The following is a 20,305-nucleotide window of genomic DNA, read 5'->3' on the forward strand; positions in this document are numbered from 1 at the left end:
TGGCAGAAGGTGCCGGTGTCTGGCTTCCATGCTGCTCCATCAGCTGCCCTGCATCTTCCTCCTGGCCACTGGCTGGAGCGAGTGGGCGGGCTTCCTTTCTTCCGAAGTCAGCCCAGTCTGTGCTCAGGAAGCCAGGGCCCCACTGCTCCTTCTGTCTTCACTGTGCCTCGCAAGAAGGGCACCCTGCCTGCCTGAGGGATGGGCACTGCCGGATCCCACGGGCCGGGGGCACTCAGGGGCTTCCCAGCCTTGGGACGGACACTGGACCTGGGACAGATCTGTGTCCCCTCGGTGACTCCCCACTCTGGCCCCTAAAGTGGGCGCTGCAGACAGTCCCAGTGGGATGCTCACCCAGGTCCTTGTTGGCGATGACATGTGCCCCGGAGGGCAAGGGCAAGTGCCCAGGGAACTGATGGCTTCTTCAGGGATCCTTCCTGCCCAGACGTCAGAAGTTTCCTCGTAAAACAGAAGGGAAATGCCACCCCGCAGTGCCCTGGTCGCCCCCTCCCCTGCTAGTCAGACGTGGCATTCGGGGTCCCCATCCTGAGCGGATGAAGAAAGAATTCTGTGCAGGGGAACTCCCTGAGGGGATCCTAGGGAGCTGAGGGCTTTAGCAAGGCCTTGGCCTCGGCCTGGGATCAGAGACTCCTGGGGGTTGGGGCTGGCAGAAGCCACTTGACCAGGCCTCCTGAGACACCTCATCTCCCTCCATCCATGGCTCGGCCCAGCTGGGGGCCCGAACACAGTCTGAGAGTCCCGAGGACAGCACTGTGGTCAGCGGCTGGGCAGAGGGTGGTGTGAAGGCAGAGGAGACAGGGCCTGTGGCTGGGAGGGGGAGCAGCCTCTCCTCTGGGGCCCCCTGAGCAAGTCCCTGCCCCTGTGTGGGCCTTGGTCTCCTCATCTGGGAGCCAGAGGGAGATGAGCCGTGGTGCAGGCCTCACAGTGGGTGACGAGGCTCAAGGGTGGGGAGGAATGTGGGGAGCTTGGACCTGGCTCCAAAGGCAGGCTTGAGCGGAGAGCAGTGATGACGGTCAGATGACGCTTGGGCCTCAGGAGACTGTGGGAGGCAGACAGAGTTCGTCAAACCTTCCAGACGAGGTAACAGGTTCAGGGAGGCCTGGGCGGGCCCAAGGTCACACAGGAGTGAGTGTTGGAGCTGGGATGGCTCTGGAAGCAGAGCACCCTGGAGGTGGGAGCCGCAGGGGCACCAGGTGACTGGGGCCACATGTCCAGGGTCCCCGATCTGGGAGGGGTCTGGGAGGACACTTGGAGGGGAGCATCGGCTCACTGGCCCTGTCAACACCCTGGCAGGAGGCGACCTCTATGTTGACCAGCCTGGAGACGGGCCCCATAGGTGCCCAGAAGGTAAGGGTGCCTGTGGAGGAGGGGCCCAGGAGTCGCAGGAGAGGGGACTCCCCTTCCTAGCCGGAGGTCTCTACCAGCAGAGAGGGAGCCTTTCTCCTCCAGCCCTGCTCCTGGTGCCACAGACCTGAAATGCCTGCATTGGAAGTGACCAGGAGGAGGCCTGGAACGGATGGGCGCACAACAGATTTGGGACAGGGAGGGGCGGGGACCACGTACCCTGGGTTTTGCCAGAGCCGGCTGCTGGGAGGTGCCTGCAGGAGTTTGGGGTTCCTGGAGGAGAGAAGAGGAGGAAACTGGGGGGAGGCCGCCTAGGTGGGTAGCTTGGGCTGGGCAGGAGGCTGGGGTGAGGAGTGGAGGAGAGGTCTTTGACGGCTCCTGAGAGCGGGATCTCATCACCGTCTCCACCCTGCTGGCACAGGGGCTCATCCCCTTCCTTGGCACATTCCTCAATTACCTGCTGCTGCTGGACACCAACATGGAGGATTACCTGGAGGTGAGTGAGCCTGGAGGTGGGGCTGGGGATCAGGATTTGGAGATTTGGGAGGAGAGACTTGCACTGAGGCCTGAGCTCACAACCCTTGGCAGAGTCCTCTCGTGAGGGCCTCACAGCCACCCCGGGAGCTGGGTGTCATGCCCATCTTAGTGATGAGTGAATATAGGATCCAGCTGAGCCGCCAGTCCAGGCTGCCTGACTGCGGAGCTGCTGGAGGGTGTGTCTGAGCTGGACTCAGCCTCTCCCTCAGGCCCCGCCCCTGCAGGGAGTGAAGCCAGGCCCCTCCAAGGCAGGAAGCACACGAGTGGCTGAGCATCCCTTCCTGCCTGAGGCCTCAGTCTGTCTGTCTGTCAGAGAGGGCTGTCTTAGAATGTCCCTGAGCCATAGCCCCGTGGCCTCCTTGCTCTGGAGCTTAGAGTCTTGCCCGGGACCCATTCCTGTTTCTGGTAGCGCCTGCTCCCTGGTCGACCCTGCTGGTAGTGCAACCTGAGAAAGGGTGGAGACGGGGGCTAGCTATGGGCTAAGGGGGCTGTTGCTCATGGACTTTGGCTCTCTGCCTTCCAGGGAAATGAGATCAATTACGAGAAAAGGAGTGAGGTGAGCAGCTGTGGCCTCCCCGTGCGGAGGGTGGGGCTGTGGCAATCAGAGACTCCTCCGGGGAAGACCTTCTCTGGCCCGATGCCTTGGGCCTTGCTTTTCTTGGGAGAGTTCGGCACCCAGAGCTGGGAAAGCCGTCCCACTGGTGCGTGGGGGAAGGGGCTGGCACCAAGGACACCTTCCTGCAGGAGGAGCTATTTCAAGCCAAGTGTGAGAACGAGCAAGTCCTGCACGGAATTGGAGGGAAGGAGGGTTCCCATGTGGGCCAAGACCCCAGACCAGCTCCTTGACCCTCTTCTCACCTGTCTGAGTCCCCAGCACGGTCCCCCACCCAGGCCCCGTCTGCATCATGCCCTTTCTCCCAGGAATTCAAAGTCACCCAGCAGATCTTCCTGCTCCAGGAGGCAGTCCATCTTTACCACATTGAGGCTGAGGAGCGATTTGGGGCCTGGTTCGAGGCCATGGAGCCCCTCAGCGAGGATGAGAGGTGAGGCGGGGCAGGAGTTGGTGAGGGCAAGGCGGACTCTCTCTGATGGCCAGCTCCAGGGAGCCCGTGCCCGTGGCTTCCGGGTCAGTCCCGGGGCTTGTCGCATGGTCACCCGTGGGGCCCTGGGACTCCAACTGCTGGCCGTCTCTGGGAGGGTCACCTGAGGTGTGGCTCCCGGTAGCTGAAAAGTCCACTCTGTCCTTTAGCTACAGCCTGTCCTGCCACCTGGAGCCCCCACAGGAGAGGGCCGGCAAGATGCGCCGGTTTTTCCTGCCCAGGAAGAACCGCGCATCTCTCAGCTCAGGGCTCGGTGAGTGTCCAGACAGGCAGGGACTGAAGCCAGGGGCTCCGGAAAGCTTCGGGCTAAGCACGGGCCTAGGGAGATGGACAGCCGGCACGGGGATCCCAGCTCCACTGCTGCCCAGGCCTGTGAGGGACAATTCCCTTGACCTTTGTGGGACTCAGCTTCCTCTTCTGTGAAATGGGTGAAGCGAAATGCCAGCTCCCATGTCAGGGACAATGGGGTAGTGTTGACTGAACACTCAGGACAAGGTTTGGAGCAGAATGCAGTGGGGCTGAGGTGTTGGGCTGGGATACTGGTGTGACCCCCCAGTCATCAGTGTCTTCTCTTCAGTCACCAGACCCCCGACGCAGAACCCAGCAACAGTGGCAGATCCCGGTCCTTCCAACAGCTCGAGTGCAGCCTGCTCTTCAGCGGCGGGGACACGGCTGGGAAACACGCGGGGCCCCAGGCCGGCTCCTCCCATGCTGATGGGGAGAAGAACATTCTAAGCCTTTTCCTGGGACCCCTGGAGCCCAAGAGGGAGGGGACGACCCCACCCCACAGGCCTGGCATCTCCACCCCAGCGCCTGTTTACCACTTGGGAAGGGGCCGTATTTCTTTCGTGTTAATAGTTAGTGCTAGTTTTGAATTTGATGTTAAAATCCTGTTTCTGTTCCAGCCTGCGAGTCACGGTCTGGTTCTTTCCCCTCCTGTGCTCGTGTCAAGGAGACACAGACTCTCGCGTTCCTCCTGGAATGAAGAAATCTTGCAGGGTCTCGGCTTATTGTATGTGAGAGAAGGGAGAAGGGCCAGGCCCCTCCCTGGATACTGAAGGACACCTCCGCGCCCCCCTCTTACTCAGAGGACGGGTTCATTTCAGTGTGGTTCACGTGGGCCAGGAGCAGAGACAGCACCCAGAACTCCTGGCATTTAGAGGGTGGAGGTACTTTCACAGGCAGAGCAACAACCACTGGAATGCGGGTGTCTTTCAAATGGCACGGGCCAGCACCACGACCTGCCCCAGGACAGTGGCTGCTTTTCCACCCCTTTGGAGGAGAGGCCACGTTTTCGGCTTCTCTTGTGGAGGTTCCTCTTCACCAGATGTTAGGAACTTGTCGTTTTCTAATGAGGCTCTGGACAGCAGCAGCTCTAAGTGCAGAGAACGATGTAAAAGCTCAAAACGTGCATGTGGAGGGTCAAGGCCGGAGAAGGTCATGTGCAGATGGACTAAGGGCAGGCAGGACCCTCCCTCCCCCGGCCCCTCTGGGGGCTCCATGTTCACCCTTCACCTGGATTGGAATCCTCTGGGATCCCGGTCCACGGCTCTGAATTCCTTTCCCTGCAAGTTTGGTATCCAGGGGGACAGATCTGTGATGCCGCTTTGAAGGCTACATCTGGGCATCCTTCCCGACGCATCACTGCTCCTTGTCCACCAGGATTCCCTGCCTCCGTGCACTTCCTTCTACAATTCTTGGAAGGGCAGAAATTCCCTCGAATGCCTCGGCCTCTCTGTCCCGTACCTCGTGGCCACTCCTCCCTGGCAGGGTCTGATGGATCACGGGTGGAGTCTGCTTTGCAAACATTAGATACCCTAATCTTGGCCAAAGAATGACCTATACTCTCCCTCGCTGCCCAGGGTGACATCTGGGCCCCTGTGGTTCTGAGGTGTGTGGTCTCAGGCAATGACCTGTTCACACACTCAGGCATGTTGTTTCTGACTCATCCTAACGGGGCAGGAGGACCTGAGCCCCTCGGTCCATGCAGCCCCTCGGAGGGCTGTGTTCTCTTGCCCAGCCTTATGCTCCGTTTATGGTGTGGGTGTGAATCTTTCCCGTTGGAAGCTTTCAGAGATGAGTCGTGAGAGGAGGGTGGTTGAGGGGTCCAGCAGGGAACGCAAGCAAACGGATGACGGGTAAACACAGCCTGACAAAATTAAAACACTTAAATGGTTCCAGTCTGGTGGTGAGCAGACACTGCTCCGAGCTCACTCCAAGAACCCACCCGGTGACCAGGAGCTAGAGGGTTACCACCTGGCATTTTGAACGCCCCCCCCCCCCCGCCCCACCCCGGGAAAGCCCCTGTAAGACTAGGACCACAGGAAGTGCTTGGCCCTTCTGAGTTCTCCCCTCCTTTCTGATGGCTGCAAGTGTCACCCAGACACACAGCAGCGTGAACCCTGCCAGGGAGGCCTCCTCAGTACGGCCAGCAGCTGAGGAGGAATGCTGGTTCCCAGCAGCCCAGGCCCTTCTTGGTATGGCACAGCCATCCAGGAAGGTGACTTTCTAAATGGAAGCCGGAGCCGGCTGTACCTTCCCGCCACAGAGAAAGAGAAGTGCCAAGTCCCAAGGCTAGTCCAGGCCCAGGAGGAAGACACCGTGTCCAAGGGGTTTCCCTCACAGGGCCGTGAGGCTCCTGAGAGCCGACCCTTTGGTTGCAGCGCTTTGTTTGTCATGAGCCTACCAGACGGCAGAGGACAATAACTCGTTGCCTCTTTGGGCTTCCAATGGCCAAAAATGAACTGATCGCCAACAAAAAGAGGCCCACATGTGCAGCACCTGTATCTCATCAGTCTTTATGTTACTTTGATATAAATTTTAGAGAGACAGCTATATATATATGTTCACTCACACACAAATATATCATGCACTCTAACTTATTCCAAACAGAATCAAGAAATAATACTCATACTCCTCAAATGCACGCTTTTGCAGCTGGTTCCCTCTCGGTAGCTGGTATTTATAAGCACCTTCTTCCAGGACCCATTTCATCTTCCCTTCGCCCTCCACAAACCCCGCGGCTGGTCATGGTGCTCTGCCTGGTTAGGGGACCATAACCTGCCTTCCTGAAGGGTCCGGGTCATGGCAGTCCTACCTGGATTGGATTCTGCTCATTCCCTGGGGACTTCAAGCCCAGGACGTGCTAGCCCACAAAACGCCGTCAGGAATCTCCTGAAGTCCACACGTGGGCTTCCTCCTCTCCAGGCTGAGGAGCAGAGGGAAGCCCGAGTCCCAGAGGAACACGAGGGCTCCACACAGTGTCTGCTTTGCATGTCAAGATGGAGAAAACTCAGGGGAAACTCTGACGGAGAAGCCAGGCAGTCCGTTGTCATCATTCTCTGCACTGAATCCACCCAGACGGTTCCAGCAGAGGCTCCACAACAAGCAGCCCCAAGCAGCCAGGCGGGAGGCCGGTTGCGCTGTCCTGCCTGGGCTTGCCCAGTACATGCATGGTCTACATATTTTGCAAATGACCACAGCTGAAGATGCCCAAGGGCTAAGATTCACCCTGAGCTAACATCCATTGCCAATCTTCCTCGTTTTTTTTTTTTCCCCCTTGAGGAAGACTAGCCTTGGGCTAAGATCTGTGCCCATCTTCCTCTATTTAACATGTGGGATGTCTGCCACAGCATGGCCCGATAAGCGGTGTGAATGTCCACAACCGTGACCCGAACGTGCCAGTGCCGGGCCTCCAAAGTGGAGTGGGCCAGTTTAAGCCCTGAGCCACCCTAGGTCATTTTTTAACACATCACTCTCAGAAACTGATAAATCTGTCACGTGAAGGTAAGCAATTCTAAAGAGGATTTCCATAATACTGCAAGCTCCATCCCTCCAATAGACAATCAAGTCCTAACAAGCAGCGGTTTATTGTCACGTTGCTGATACCGGAAAAGGTCTCTGTTGACAGCACGATCCCCCAAAGGCCTTGTCCATTTCTGTGAATCCAATTTCCAGCACATAGAGATCTAAAGATTGAGGCGAATGTGGTATTTCCTCCTTGCAACTCTGAATTAACATGCAATAAAGAGCAGAAAAATGGAGACCTGGAAGCAGACCTCTTATTTGAGAACAGAGATATACCAGCGCTTTTGAAATGATCTTTGGAATCTACTGGAGTATTACACAGAAGGAATGATCCATTCCGACTAGGTAGGTTTTACTGTGTCGCTGTGAGGGCGACAACGGAATCATCCCGCGAATCGGTAACTCTCTGTGACTTTCAAGCGCAGATACATAATATACTTCGGAAAGGAAAATGCGAGAGCACCGTGAAACGGAAAGCCCTCCTTGCTCTACTCAGCTGAAATCCAGTCTCTCCTCCACAAGAAATCCCTGTCTATGCTTCCTATGTCCCACAGAGGAGTTTAATAAAAGAAAAGGATTGGTATGTCTTGAAGTTGCAAGAGCTCAAGCAAGAAAACGTGGGACCCTTCAAGGAGACGTCAGTGAAGTGCCGGGCTCCATCACAGGGGCACCAGCGTCTCCTCTCTTTCCTGGTGCTGTCAGCACATCCTTCTTGGGCGCTCACTTTCTCTGCCTCGCTGCTGAGCCTGTCCACAATTGCTCTCTCCCGCCCTCTTCCCTGTCCCCTCCTGTTTGCTCAGATCTTCCACAGTCACCAGCAATTGTTGGCTGTGGAGCTGTGGGATGCCCAGACCAGTTCCCAGAATCATCTCTGCCAAATCTGAGGAAGGGCAGGGGTGTGTGTGGGACTGGACGGGGCACCCCATGCGAGCGCACCCTGCAGGAATTCACCTCTGCTGCAAGGTGCAATTTTGCAAGGCTACGGCAAGTTCCAAAGGGCTTGCCACTTCTCTCCTGCCAGCAGACCTGTTGGGGCTGGTGCCACGTGCTCTCCCAGTGACCCCTCACTGCTGGGTGGGATGGCATTCTAGCAACTGGCCTTCTGAATATGTAACTGCGCATCCTCAAAGAGATGGGAATTCTTAATCCGGGCTTTGGTTTGGGTTGATTCCCACGATCACGCAGCTTCCTCTGCGAAGACTTGACCATCATCACTTCTTTTCCTCTCATCCTGTAAAAGTAATCATGAAACTGGACCCAAATGAGAAATGAAGCATGGCTTCTTAGGACAATTATCTCAGTTTCCCTGTACTTCCACCCTTCCTCTCTCCCTCTGGAGCTCTTCTGACCTGTGTCCCAGGACATCGTCAAGCAGATTTGGGTCAAGGACAGAAAGCTCAAGGTCAAAACTCAGGACTGCTCCAGATCAGTTTTCCTCCCCCATCTCGTAACACCCCCTCCTTGTTTCAGTGTGATTTTATTCTCTTTTATTGCTCTTGCCATTCTCCTCTGTGCAAGTCCTGGCACTCTCTCTGAGGACACGTGATCCCCCAGCTTACTATAGATCCCCATTCCCATCCTTTCTGTGTTTTCTGACTATTCCTTTGGTTAACCCATTGGCCAGTTGTTGCTCTTAGCCTCTTTAGGGTCTAAATCAATTGTGACATTATCAACTACCCCACTCTTAGCGACTCACTCCCAGGTCCCGACATTTACATAACCCAAACGATCATGTTCACAACTAAATAAGTTAGAGTCCAGCCCCATGGCTGAGTGGTTAAAGTTGTGTGTGCTCTGCTTCAGGGGCCTGAGGTTTGCGGGTTCAGATCCCAGGTGCAGACCTACTCCACTCATCGGCCACGCTGTGGAGGCATCCCACGGACAAAGGAGAGGAAGACTGGCACAGATGTTAGCTCAGGGTAATCTTCCTCCTAAATAAAGAAATAAACCCTTCAGAAAATGTATTCATCCACCACAAATTCCTGATTTCCAATATGTCTTCAAACATTCATACAGAAGATACCTGTTCCTTCAGATCGGAAGTGATGCCAGATCACCATGTCCTCACTTTAATTTCCTCGTGGACCTGTCAGTCCTACATTCCACGGACTGTGATCTCAATAATTTCCTTGAAATAATCAAAAATTCCTTACCACTCGTCGTATTTGTGTTGTAAAACTGGAAACCCGGGAGATCCTGATTATCTGCTTTGCCATTCTACTGCTAGTCTTATGATAACTGCTGAAGAAAAAGCACACAACACGATATTTTGTCATCACCATAAAGACAAAATCATCTGCATCAACTGGGAAGCATCCATAATGCCTGGACATTTTTTTTCTTTTTTCATCTCTCGGGTCAATAGCAAAAACACCAAGGCACTCAGTTAACAAATGGGCAAAGGAGTAGAATAGCCATTTTTCCAAAGAAGACACACAAATGGCCAACAGCCACATGAAAAGGTGCTCAGCATCACTAATCTTTAGGGAAATGCAAATCAAAACCACAAGGAGATATCACTTGACACCGGTTAGGGCGGCTATTATCAAAAAAAGTAGAGGTGACAAATGTTGGTGAGGTTGTGGAGGCAAGGGAAGCCTTGCAACTGCTGATGGGAATGTAAACTAATACTGTAATGATGGAAAATAGTCTGGAGGTTCCTCTAAAAATTAAACCTAGCGTATAATGTAGCAATCTCACGGTATTGTGTTTTGTCCTTAAAATTTCTAACAGAGTATATATTCTGTTAAGTGTTCTTAAAACAAAATAATGATAATAGTAAAGGGGGTGGGAGAAAACTTTGGTAGATGATGGATATGTTTATGGCCTCGATGGTGGTGATGGTCTCATGGGTGGACACTTATGTTCAAATTCATCAAGTTGTATACGGAAAAGTATGACATCATTACCGATTCTTCTGCACCTTAAAACACAACATGTCCTCACCCAGAAAATGAATATTGACTACGTCTGGGGACAGACGTTAGTTAGACTTATCGTGGTGATTATTTCACGATACATGCAAATCATTATATTGTACAAATGAAACTAATATAAAGTATATGTCAATTATACCTCAATTAACAAGCGCACACATCATACAAGACTATTTGAACATTGCAAACAAGTTCAGTGAATCCCTGAAACTATCCTATCCCCAAATGTCACAGGAAGCAAGGAGGATGAAGTAAGATGGAAAGATGTTGTGCAAAGCTGCATGCAAATTAAAATCCTTTAAGTTGCGTTCAGCTGCTGTCACTGCCAACCAAGACAAGCATGGACGGTCCTTGGTGAGTCAGCTTCCGGTCAGCTCTTCCCCAAGGCCCGGCAGTCATGCGCCCCTCCCCTAGTGGGTCACTCTGCTCTGTCCTCCAAAGTGGCCAGCAGGAAACCCTGGTAAGATTCTGGATGACAGCCGCTTTCTATCCTAGATACTCACGTTTTAACAGACACTCGAGATGAAATGCCAAGACTTAAAAGCCTAAGTGTCTATTTGTGTAGTGTAGGGTAGAAGGGAAACCATAGGAGGTCTTTGCAGCATCTCTCAACTCATAATGCAAACATAGCCCTGTCTTCAGAAGGACCGTCCTTGGTCTTTGGTGCAGAGTAGGGCATGTCGCAGGTGGCATGAAGGACAGGTTGTAGCAGCACTATCCTCACTCCAACAGAACTATCTCACTGGACATGACCCCGTGGGTCTCCAAAATAAGTTACTGAACATCAAGAAAAAAAACTTTCTTGAGAGGGGCAATTTTACCGATCAAGGGAAAACTTCTGAATTTTCGCATCTTATAACAAATAAATGGTATGTCCTCTTCTATCCTAATGAGGTAGCATGGGTACTTCCATAATAAATACTTTTCATTTTCAGTTCAAACATGCTCAGCTGCTTTCAAAAACCAAAAAACCAAAACAGAAACCCAGGCATGTAAAATTAAGTGTTTTAACTTGATAAAGTACTAACACAGCAGTGGCTTCTAAGGGAAGAGCTTTCAAACGAAATGATCACTTTTGGTAATGACCGTAGAAGATGGTGCTATCGCTGTGAAAGGATGGAACCAATCCAGAACGAGCCAGCTTTTGATTAATGACAACGGAATTGAATCAGATGCCAGAAATACTCACTTGGAAATCAAAGTCCCATCATCATCCCTGGAAGCATTTCTGGAACTTTCCCTTTGGACACAAATTTTTGTCTTCCAAAGGAGCAGACATAATACAGAGCAAATAGCAGACAGAGGAAGATGAGTCCCAGTTTGCCAGGCACCAAAAGGGAATTAGTGCCCCTGAGTCACATCTCTAGGAGCCCCACTGGGTGAGGGCTTTCACCAGGACCACACATGTCCACTCAGCAAGGGGAGTCCTCAGGGATGTTCACCTTACTCCCCAGCCCATCGAAACTGAAACAAGACAACCCAGAGAGAGAGAGAGAGAGAGAGAGCACATGTTAAATTCAATGAGTTGGGGGGCCAGCCCCACGGCCGCGTGGTGGAGTTCCCGTGCCCCGCTTCAGCAGCCCAGGGTTGGGATCCTGGGCAGGGACATGGCACGGCTCTTCAGGCCATGCTGAGAGGGCATCCCACATGGCACAACCAGAAGGTCCTACAACTAGGATACACAACTATGAACTGGGGAGGGGAGGTTGGGGAGAAGAAGAAGGGGAAGAAGAAGAAAAAGATTGGCAACAGATGTTGGTTCAGGCGCCAATCTGGAAAAGAAACAAAAAAAATCAAATGAATTGCTCACGTAGGGCACGCAAAGCGTCTAACTGTGAGGTGCAACAATGGAAAAACAAACTTACTGGCCTCCTGGCAGGAACCTTGTTCTTTAATGAGCACGGGCCTCGTGCTTCACTGTCTCATCCCCTGGGAGGATGCTGTTTGGTGCGATAGAGGATGAACTTTCCCTGCAGAGGTAAACATGCATTTGTTCTTATAAAATCAGGATTCTGCTCTCTACTTTCATATCTCAGTTCTCAAATATCCACTGTGATTATAATCATTTTACTATTATTTGAGACAATTTCAAAGGTTACACAATATGCAATGAAAAGAATGTCCTAATTTGTTCCACAGTGGCCTGAAGGGAAAGTCACCAGACAACAGGAGGGGAGGGAAGGCTTACTTCAGCAGCAGTTTGAACAAAGGGATCTCGGAGGACCTGACGTTCTGAACTGAAACGGAGTATAGAGTAGGAATACGTGTGTGGATCCTGGGGCGGAGATGAAGGGTGACTGCTCAGTGTGCTGGCAGCAGCAGTGCTTGTTCTGTCAGGTGGTTCTGAGAGTTTGCGTTAAACATCACTCCCTGGATGTCAACTGTAGTCATCAGACGAGATCGGAGACCGAGAGGTGAAGGGGTGTCTAGTTGGCGAGGGGGAGTTAACAGCTTCCGTTGGAAATATGTTTGCTTAAGGTGCCTATAACATATACCTGTAGCATTATAGCTCAGAAATAAGATCTGGACGGGGTTTTTAGACATCGTCATCATAGAGATAACAGTGGAAGGCATTGAAGCAATAGAAGAAATGCACAAGAGTACTGAGACAACGTAGGGTCAATGGAGAGAATAGGGCTCACATTGAGTCCTGAGCTTTCGCAATAGTGCTGTGTGAGAAGGACCCTGTGAAGGACACCAGGGAGTGTGAGCTGGTTCACAGGCAGTCAGGAGCCTGAGATGTCGAGAAACCGAGGACAGGGAATCATTCCAAAAGACAATCGTGGCCCAGTTCTGCTTTTGTTCCAAGTATTAGAAAGATGCAGAAACACTCTTTGCATTTAATTATGGGGAGATAGCTGTGATATTATCAAGATTGATTAATACACAGACCATTGGTGATTCAGTAAGTCTGAAGTGTGGGGGAGTGAGGAGATGGTAATTCCATGAACACTGATCCTTCAGGTTCATTGTGAAGGGGAAGGAAGACGTGGGGCGAGAACTAGAGAGAAATGGGTTCAGGAGAGGCTGTTGTTTCAATAATGAAGAGATTGAATGAGTGAAAGGAATTCGATGGGGGAGGGGAGGGGAGGTTGCTAGCAGAGAACATGACGTTTGGAATCAATAATAAAACTTCTCTAGAGAAGAGGAAGAAGGGAGACAATTAGGCTAAACCAAGGATCAAGATGTTATTTTCAATGGAATCAGGAGAGGAGTCATTGATGGTTAAGAATGGTGGGATATTTGTAGACTTTGTGGCAGTGAGCTCAAGTATTTCTTGTAATGATCTAACTCATCAACATAGTAGGAGATGATCCCATTGGTGGAAAGTGAGAGGAAAGGCAAGAACTTTTTAGATTCGAAAGGCTCGGTGAAGGTCTGAAATATTTATGAAGCACGGAAGGACTCGTCAATTATCAAGGCACCGTAGGATGTCTCATCATTTTGAAAGCCACTGGGAGATTTGTGACGCCACAATTAGACCTGGTCAGTGCTTTAATCACGTGCTGCGGCAGATGCAGCCACGAGAAGGGCGATCCAGTTTTTGGAGTCAGCTGGGATCATCAGATGCGGTAAAAGGTTGGAGGGCCGTGAGCACGTTTGTTCCTGGTGCATATGTGCTGACATGAGTAAGTGGAGGTGAAACATCCGTAAAACAGAGGAGAGCAGAGGGCTGATATTTGGGAATTTGGGTCAATGCACTGAAAGTTCCCCTGAATTAGGAGCAGCTTAACATGGGGAGTAACTGTGGGAACTTGCTGAAAGGAGAAGAGTCATGGTGAGAGGGAAGAGTGTCTGATCGTTCATCTGAGGGGACACCCAGGTACAACTTGGGTCTGGGACCTACTCCCTCAAGACTAGCACGTTTCGAAGTTTGAGATTCAGAGACAACAGAGGTAGGTTTACACTCTAGCTCTTCATTTTGTAGCATGGAATTTTGGGGTATCACTAAAGCTTTCTGAGCGCAGGTCACCTCACTTGTCAAAGGGGTAACACCTCCGGAAACCTCAGGGAAATATTATATGAGCCAATACGTGTATTTCCCACTCACTGGGTTTCAATTCGTACTACCAGACATGGTTTCTCTATTCAGGAGCTCGGGATCTAAAGGTTGTACCCCACCCCTGTTCCTGACACACTGCATTATTCGTCCATGCCGTATTTAGAATTATTAACGTTGATGTGGGTAGTACTTTGGAGGTGACACATACTTTAATACACATAAATTGTGAGAAGAAGGTATAATCCTGGTGATGTTAATTACAAAGACAGATCTCCAGACACCATTTCACTAAGATATGTGAATATTACTGAACGCAAACACAGGTTCATTACCTGTTACACTGAAAGGCCCAAAACTGGAAATGCCAGGCTTGTGGCAAGGAAAGAGGTTTATTATCAAAAGGCAAGCAGACTAGGAGATGGGAGATAGAACTCATATCCACCTCCTCGAAGGGAAGAAGATAAGGGTTTTTATCTGGGGTTTTAGACAGAGGAGGCAGCTTGTGCTGGGCTTTTAGGCAGGGGAGGGGGAGCATGTTGCCTTGCTGGTTGGTTCCTTCCCGTCAGCCTGCACTTGGCCTTGAAGGCTGAGATTTTTTTTCCTTTGACTCTCCGGACTTTTCTGGTTAGTTTTCATCTTCAGCCTGCATTTGGCCTTGTGAGGCTGAATCTTGATGTCTGGACCTTTACTTCCTGGGAAAGACAACTCGCTCGCTCACATACTAGGGAGGGACAGAAAGATCTGGTTAGTTTTGAACAACAGTTGATTATGCTGAGTATGCACAGTTGCAGTTAGCAAAGATTATCTCAAAGGTTTTTTCTCTACTTCTAGTCCAGGAAAGATTTTTTAACCTCTTCATCCTCAGTTTCAGGAAGAAGTCAACTAAATTACTCCCCAAATTAAATTCCTGCACTCTGCATTTGCTGAGCCTATCTGCCCTGTTGGGATCGTGGCACACACCAGTAGACTTCTGACGTGTGTCCTCCTGCTTCTTTCCTGTGTGAGGGCTCTTTAGTCCCTGATATGCACAATGAGAGTCAGTGAACCTTCTCACACGATGTGAGTCCTTGACATGTTTCACCCACCATTAGGAGATCCCAAAGTGGCCTGGCCACATGTCCAAGGCCATGGAGGGCAAGTCAGGGTCAATGTCCTCATGTTGCCTGAATCCCACCTGGAGGAGAGCCAAGATAGTTGGGGACGGGTGTGTCAGGGAGCAGGGGGCAGGGTACGGCAGGGAGGGTGGGGGCTAGAGAGGGCTGGGGCGGGTGCTGGAGAAGAAACGTGTGTGCACCTAACCAAGAATTAATGCCTCAGAAATTCCAGAGCGGTGTCCTTGTAGAGACAAGAATTCCCAAGTGATAATTGTGAGGGTTTCCTAGGATTTGGTGTTAATCCCAGGCATTAAATATTAATTAAATAATACTTCCAAATGGGAGGTCTAATTCAAGTTTAAAAGGCTCTGAATATCATCTTACCTACAAGTGGGGCTATTACTGTCTTCCTTATGAGCAGCAGTGTCCAAGCCTTCTTACCCCTAGCCCTGGGAGAGGAGAAGGCTGTCCTGTTTGTCTCAGGTCACCTGCAGGTGCATGGGTTGGGCAGGGTCACTGGCAGGTGTATGTCTGGGGGGGGATTCATGACTGCTGGTTCTAGCAATGTTATTAAAGCCTGGATTCTCATGGCATGTTTCTCTTTCTTTGCTTTATCTGCTTGGTTTTCAGACTGTCCCTGGATGAGGACACAGAGGGAGACAGGTGGGGCTGAGCTCCTGACACCGACACACAGGTGAGTAGGTACTTGTTCACACTCCTGAGCTGGTCCGTCTTTGCCAGCTGGGCAGATTTCTCCTCTTGGCCTTGATCTTCTAAATGCACCAGGAAATATTAGTGCCCTGTCCTCACATGGCAGATCAGGGAGTCAAGAAACTAGCCCCTTCCCAACATTTTCACTAATTGATTCATTTATTCCCTTCTCCATTCAGGATGCTCTTGCAGAGAGGAAGTGTGGGAGATGGTGGCTTTGTCCTCCGTCCCTTGGTCTCGGTGTGGGGAGGATTCTCTCTCTAACTGTGCACGGGAGGCAATGGGCTCAGGCCTGCGGTGGACACAGGCCACAGAGATGAGTGAGAGCAGAAGCACATGAGGACCCAGATGTTTCACCAGGTGAGTTCAACCAACCCAGGCTGACAGGCGCTGGGGTGGAAGGTGTGCAGCATGGAGCTGGGAGCACGGAGAGGGCTGGACCACAGGGAGCAACGAGGAATCGTTTCTTTACTTTCTCCACTTTCAAACACATTAAAGTTTTCATAAAATTTTGAAAGATTCCAAAAAAGGATGAAATTCTCTTAGCAATCCCTTACCACGCTTGTTCACAACCACCCAGTTTCCCTCTGTTGTTAACCCGTGTTCAAGTTTGAACGCTGAGTGCGCTGTCTGCAGAGTATTATTTCCTCCTTTTGACTGTGTGTTGAGGAGAAGGAGCGGAGCAGACGGAATCGAATATCAGGTGCTGGTCAGCAAAACGGCAGCCTAGAGAGCGCCCATGCCGACAGGCAGAAAGGAACTCAGGCTCCCAGTCCAAACTGAATCCCAACCATAGTCATGTGAGCCACATTGGAGCAAATCCCACCACAGCGGAGCCTCAGCTGAGGCCAAAGCCCCAACTCCATAGAGACCTTGAGGCAGACACCCAGCTAAGCCGTGCCTGGAGTCCAGGCCCACAGCAATTGTGAGCTATTAGATATGGTGCTTTCTAAGAGCTAAGTTTTCGAGTAATGTTGCCAGAGAGGAGCAGATAGCTAACACAGTCCACCAGGCCCCAGGCCCTGGCCCTACCATCCATCCCATCTGCTGTTCGCTCTTCCCAGGCTCCCTCCAGCCACACTGGCCACCTTTCTAGCCTCCTCTGATCAAACTCACTTCTGCCTGTGAGTCTCTGCCCAGTGGTGCCTCCTCCCCGCCACGCTACTCCCAGACTTGGGCAGGGTTGGCTCCCTCTTCTCTTCCTGGCCCCAGGAGATGTCACCTCAGTGAGGCCTTTCAGACTCTCCCACCCAGTGACTGCCCAGCCCTCCCTCACACACTCCTCATTTTCGGGTTAGCACTTGTTCTTTTCTTTCACATGTCCCTGCTTTTGTGCATTTGTCCTTCTCTCCTCCAGACTCTGAGCCCCCTCACAAGGGACCACTTGGTCATTTTCAGGCCTGGACTTGGGCCCCCCAGGGCCCCTGCTCAGGTGAGTGTCAGGGCATCGCTGCTGGTGAACAGATGGGAAGGTCTCGAGCCCCTCCTTCCTGACTCTGACCAGCTCATTCCCTAGAGACCATCACAGACAATAAGAGGCTCATGTGGTTTCTGAGGCAGCGGCTTGGTCAGAATCTAAAATGTTTTGACTACAAATTACTTCTGGGTACCTGCATTAATTTCCTAGGGTCACTGTAACAAGTTGCCACAAACTTGGTGCCTAAAAAAACCATAAACGTCCTCTCCTCCAGCTCTGGAGGCAAGATTCTCAGATCCAGTTGTCGGCAGGGCCGCGTTCCCTGCAGAGACTGCGGGGAGCATCCACTTCACGCCCCTGTGGCTTTTGGTGGCTGAAGCTTCCTCAGCTGGTGGCCACATCCCTCCAATGTGTCTCTGTCCTCACGTCGCCCCCTCTTCTATGTCTGTCTTCTCTTGTGTGTGTCTTATAAGAACAGCTGTCACTGGAGTGAGGGCCCACCTGGATCCTACAGGATGATCTCATCTCAAATCCGTAATTTAACTACAGCTGCAAAGGCCCTTTTTCCAAATAAGGTAACAGTCACCAATTTCAGGGGTTAGGATGTGGACATATCTTTTGGGGACCACCGTGCAGCCCACTACAGTATTTGAATAATGTCTATGAAGTTTAGGGCTCATTTTATTACATTTCCCATATTTCCCTAATTCTTAGCTGTTTTTCCTCTTCTTTCTTTCATTAATAAAAACAAAAACAAAGAATGCATCCCTCTATGTCAGGCATCTGTTGTCACAATAACGAGCATAATAAACCCACTTCAAAACATAACTTGGGTAGAACAAAAAACCTGTTACTGACCATTTCTGCACAGTCTCGGGGGTAGCTGGCTGCTTGCGCTGGTCTCAGACGGGCTCTGCCGAGCTCTGTTGGGCTCACTCAGGTGTCCGCATTCAGCTGGCTTGTCAGCTGGGTGCTGGCTGGTCTGGAATGTCCTCTAGGGGGAGTGAGGCATCGCTCCTCCACATGGTTCCTGATCCCCCAACAGGCTACACAGACGTGTTCTCATGATCACGACAGAGGGGAAATCAACTCCACAGGCACACACAGCTTCTGAAGGCCTAGGGTCAGAACTGGCACACTGGCACATTTGCCCACTCTGTTGACCAAAGCAGCTCACAAGTCTAGGCCTGTTTCGAAGGGCTGAGTTGGCAGACGCTGCAAGTCACATGGCAAAGGGCACAGAAACCGAGGGATGTGAAATATTGGAGCCTCCGTGCCACCCATCCACAGCAACTTCCTACACCCAACCAGGAATCTGCCACTTCTAACAGGGTTCATTGAAACTCTTCCAAATGCCGTTTCAGTTAAGATAGAGGATTCAAACTTTATTAGCTTTTTAAATACATGTTTTGCATCTCATTTGTGAATGGGTTTCTCCTCTAATTCAGCAAAAATATGTTTTAGTTTTCAAAACCTTGCTGTACTCACCTTACAAGGCTTGAACAGCTGTATAATGAGCATCTTATTACATTTAAATGATAAAGAAAAACTCAAGTTGCTCTGTAGTCAACATATTCCACATAATAGCCAAATTCCCAAAGAAAATGTAAACTATTGTAAAATATTGAAATAGTCAACAGCATGAGGAACTGTGGTAGAAGCCTTTACTCCAATGAAAAAAAGGACATGAGCTGCACCTGACGTATTTTGTGACACTGTTATGTCACAACAGTGCAGGATGAATCAGCACAGTGGAGAGTGGTCATCTTGCTACATCTGTTCTAAATAACAATACAGATGTGACTGCAAACCTCAAAAATCAGTGCCATTCAGCCAAATTTAGTCATAGCCTAAGTCAGCTTTGTCGTTCTCAAGCCTTCTGATACGAGAGAATGTGGGATGTAGGGAAAGTTGAGAGTTGGAGACAGGAGTCAATTGCATTTAAAACTATTTCAACATTACAAAAAAATCTCTGACCAGGTGAACAAACTGCTGGATTTTATCCCAAGGCCCTTAAGGAGTGCAAGCAAGTGTAGGGACCCTGATGGCTGAGCTTCATTAGCTTGATGGAAAATGCTTAAGATCATAGCTTTTATGGATTAATCTAGGATCAGAGTGGCAGCCGCTAAAGGGAATATTTCCAAATTTGCTTGAAGCAGAGGACCATCTCTGGACCTCACTGTCACATAGCTGCAACTGGCTGAAGGATCAATAATACAGATGATGATCCCTGGGAGTAAAGACCACACCCTCCCCCAGGCTTTCATATGATTCCTGAAACAGGGTTTTATCTTCTTTCTCTCTTACTTTCGTGATATTTTAACAATTTTAATAACTGTAATTCATGTCTAAAGCTAGTTATGATTAGTCTCCTCCCAAGATATACAAGATGATGCATATAGTTTATAGGTATTCACTTTGGTTCTTTTCCAAATCTGCCTGGTCCTTACTGAAAGAGTTTTTCTTTTTCTTATTTTCAATTCCTTCTTTTATCTGTTTAATCACTTACACATATTTTATAGTTTATTGATTTGTTTAGTGCTAGCTGTTGCTGCAAAAACGCAATCAGTCTCTGTGCCACATATTCCTTGCAAACAGAAATCAGATCAACAGGTATTTGGGGCTGAGTGGTCTTCCTTGTGCCTATTTGAGTATACATCTTGGATCCTCCTCCTCCAAACCCATACTGTTCTCTCCATTCTGCAAGGTTGAGAATGGAGGATTGTATTTTGGAAGTTTACATCAAGTAGGCCTGAAAGTGACACATTCCGTAGGCCAGAACTTGGTCATACGGCCATAGCCAACCATAAGGGAAACTTGGAAATGTAATGACTCCATCTCTGAATCCGAGAGGAAGATGAAACACACTGAGAGAACAGCTAGCCAGTCTACACCACATAGTCTCCGCCCAATAATTCGATTCTGCTCTTCTTGACAGATTAATGATACGATTTGTTTCTGTCTGCTGCTGACATCATGATAGCTTGCTTCCTCTTGTATTTTGTTATTTTAGATTGAAAGTTTCCATTTGGTGCGACTTTATCTCAGAAATCCTGTGTCGTCTGAGTTCCCAGACCTCATAAGTAAAGCAATACAAATATTAGCACAAAAATCCATGTGAATGGAAGCATGTGGTCATAAAATGTTAGGGGGAACATTTTTTTTCTACCCTTTCCACAGCCAGAACTGAAGCAGACAATATTTCTTTTCATTTCCTATTGAAGGTGGGCATTTTCTTTTGGTCCACATTTACACGGAGAGCAGAGATCCTTTGAAAGTCCAGGCTTCATGCTCAAATCTGTTTCTCAAATTCCCACATCCTATGTGACCATTAGCAC

General features: G+C 50.2%; 1 protein-coding gene across 1 annotated transcript; it reads left to right on the top strand.

Moving 5' to 3' along the window:
* The first annotated feature begins 1,145 nt into the window (after nt 1-1,145).
* On the top strand, nt 1,146-3,902 carry LOC139039843 (ral guanine nucleotide dissociation stimulator-like). The gene is made up of 7 exons (XM_070480933.1): nt 1,146-1,211; nt 1,312-1,365; nt 1,784-1,858; nt 2,423-2,455; nt 2,821-2,942; nt 3,149-3,252; nt 3,577-3,902. Exons 2-7 carry the CDS (start codon nt 1,324-1,326, stop codon nt 3,732-3,734), a joined length of 534 nt encoding a protein of 177 aa, XP_070337034.1. The 5' UTR covers nt 1,146-1,211; nt 1,312-1,323; the 3' UTR covers nt 3,735-3,902.
* Nucleotides 3,903-20,305: the final 16,403 nt, after the last annotated feature.

Source organism: Equus asinus, chromosome 12 (genome assembly GCF_041296235.1).
Source record: "Equus asinus isolate D_3611 breed Donkey chromosome 12, EquAss-T2T_v2, whole genome shotgun sequence".
Lineage (NCBI taxonomy): Eukaryota > Metazoa > Chordata > Mammalia > Perissodactyla > Equidae > Equus > Equus asinus.

Bases quoted from the DNA above. Each gene is read 5' to 3' on its own strand.
- LOC139039843 (XM_070480933.1), top strand. From the start codon at position 1,324: ATGTTGACCAGCCTGGAGACGGGCCCCATAGGTGCCCAGAAG. The intron at 1,366-1,783 runs GTAAGGGTGCCT...CTGCTGGCACAG, and splicing joins GCCCCATAGGTGCCCAGAAG to GGGCTCATCCCCTTCCTTGG. The intron at 2,943-3,148 runs GTGAGGCGGGGC...TCTGTCCTTTAG, and splicing joins CCCCTCAGCGAGGATGAGAG to CTACAGCCTGTCCTGCCACC.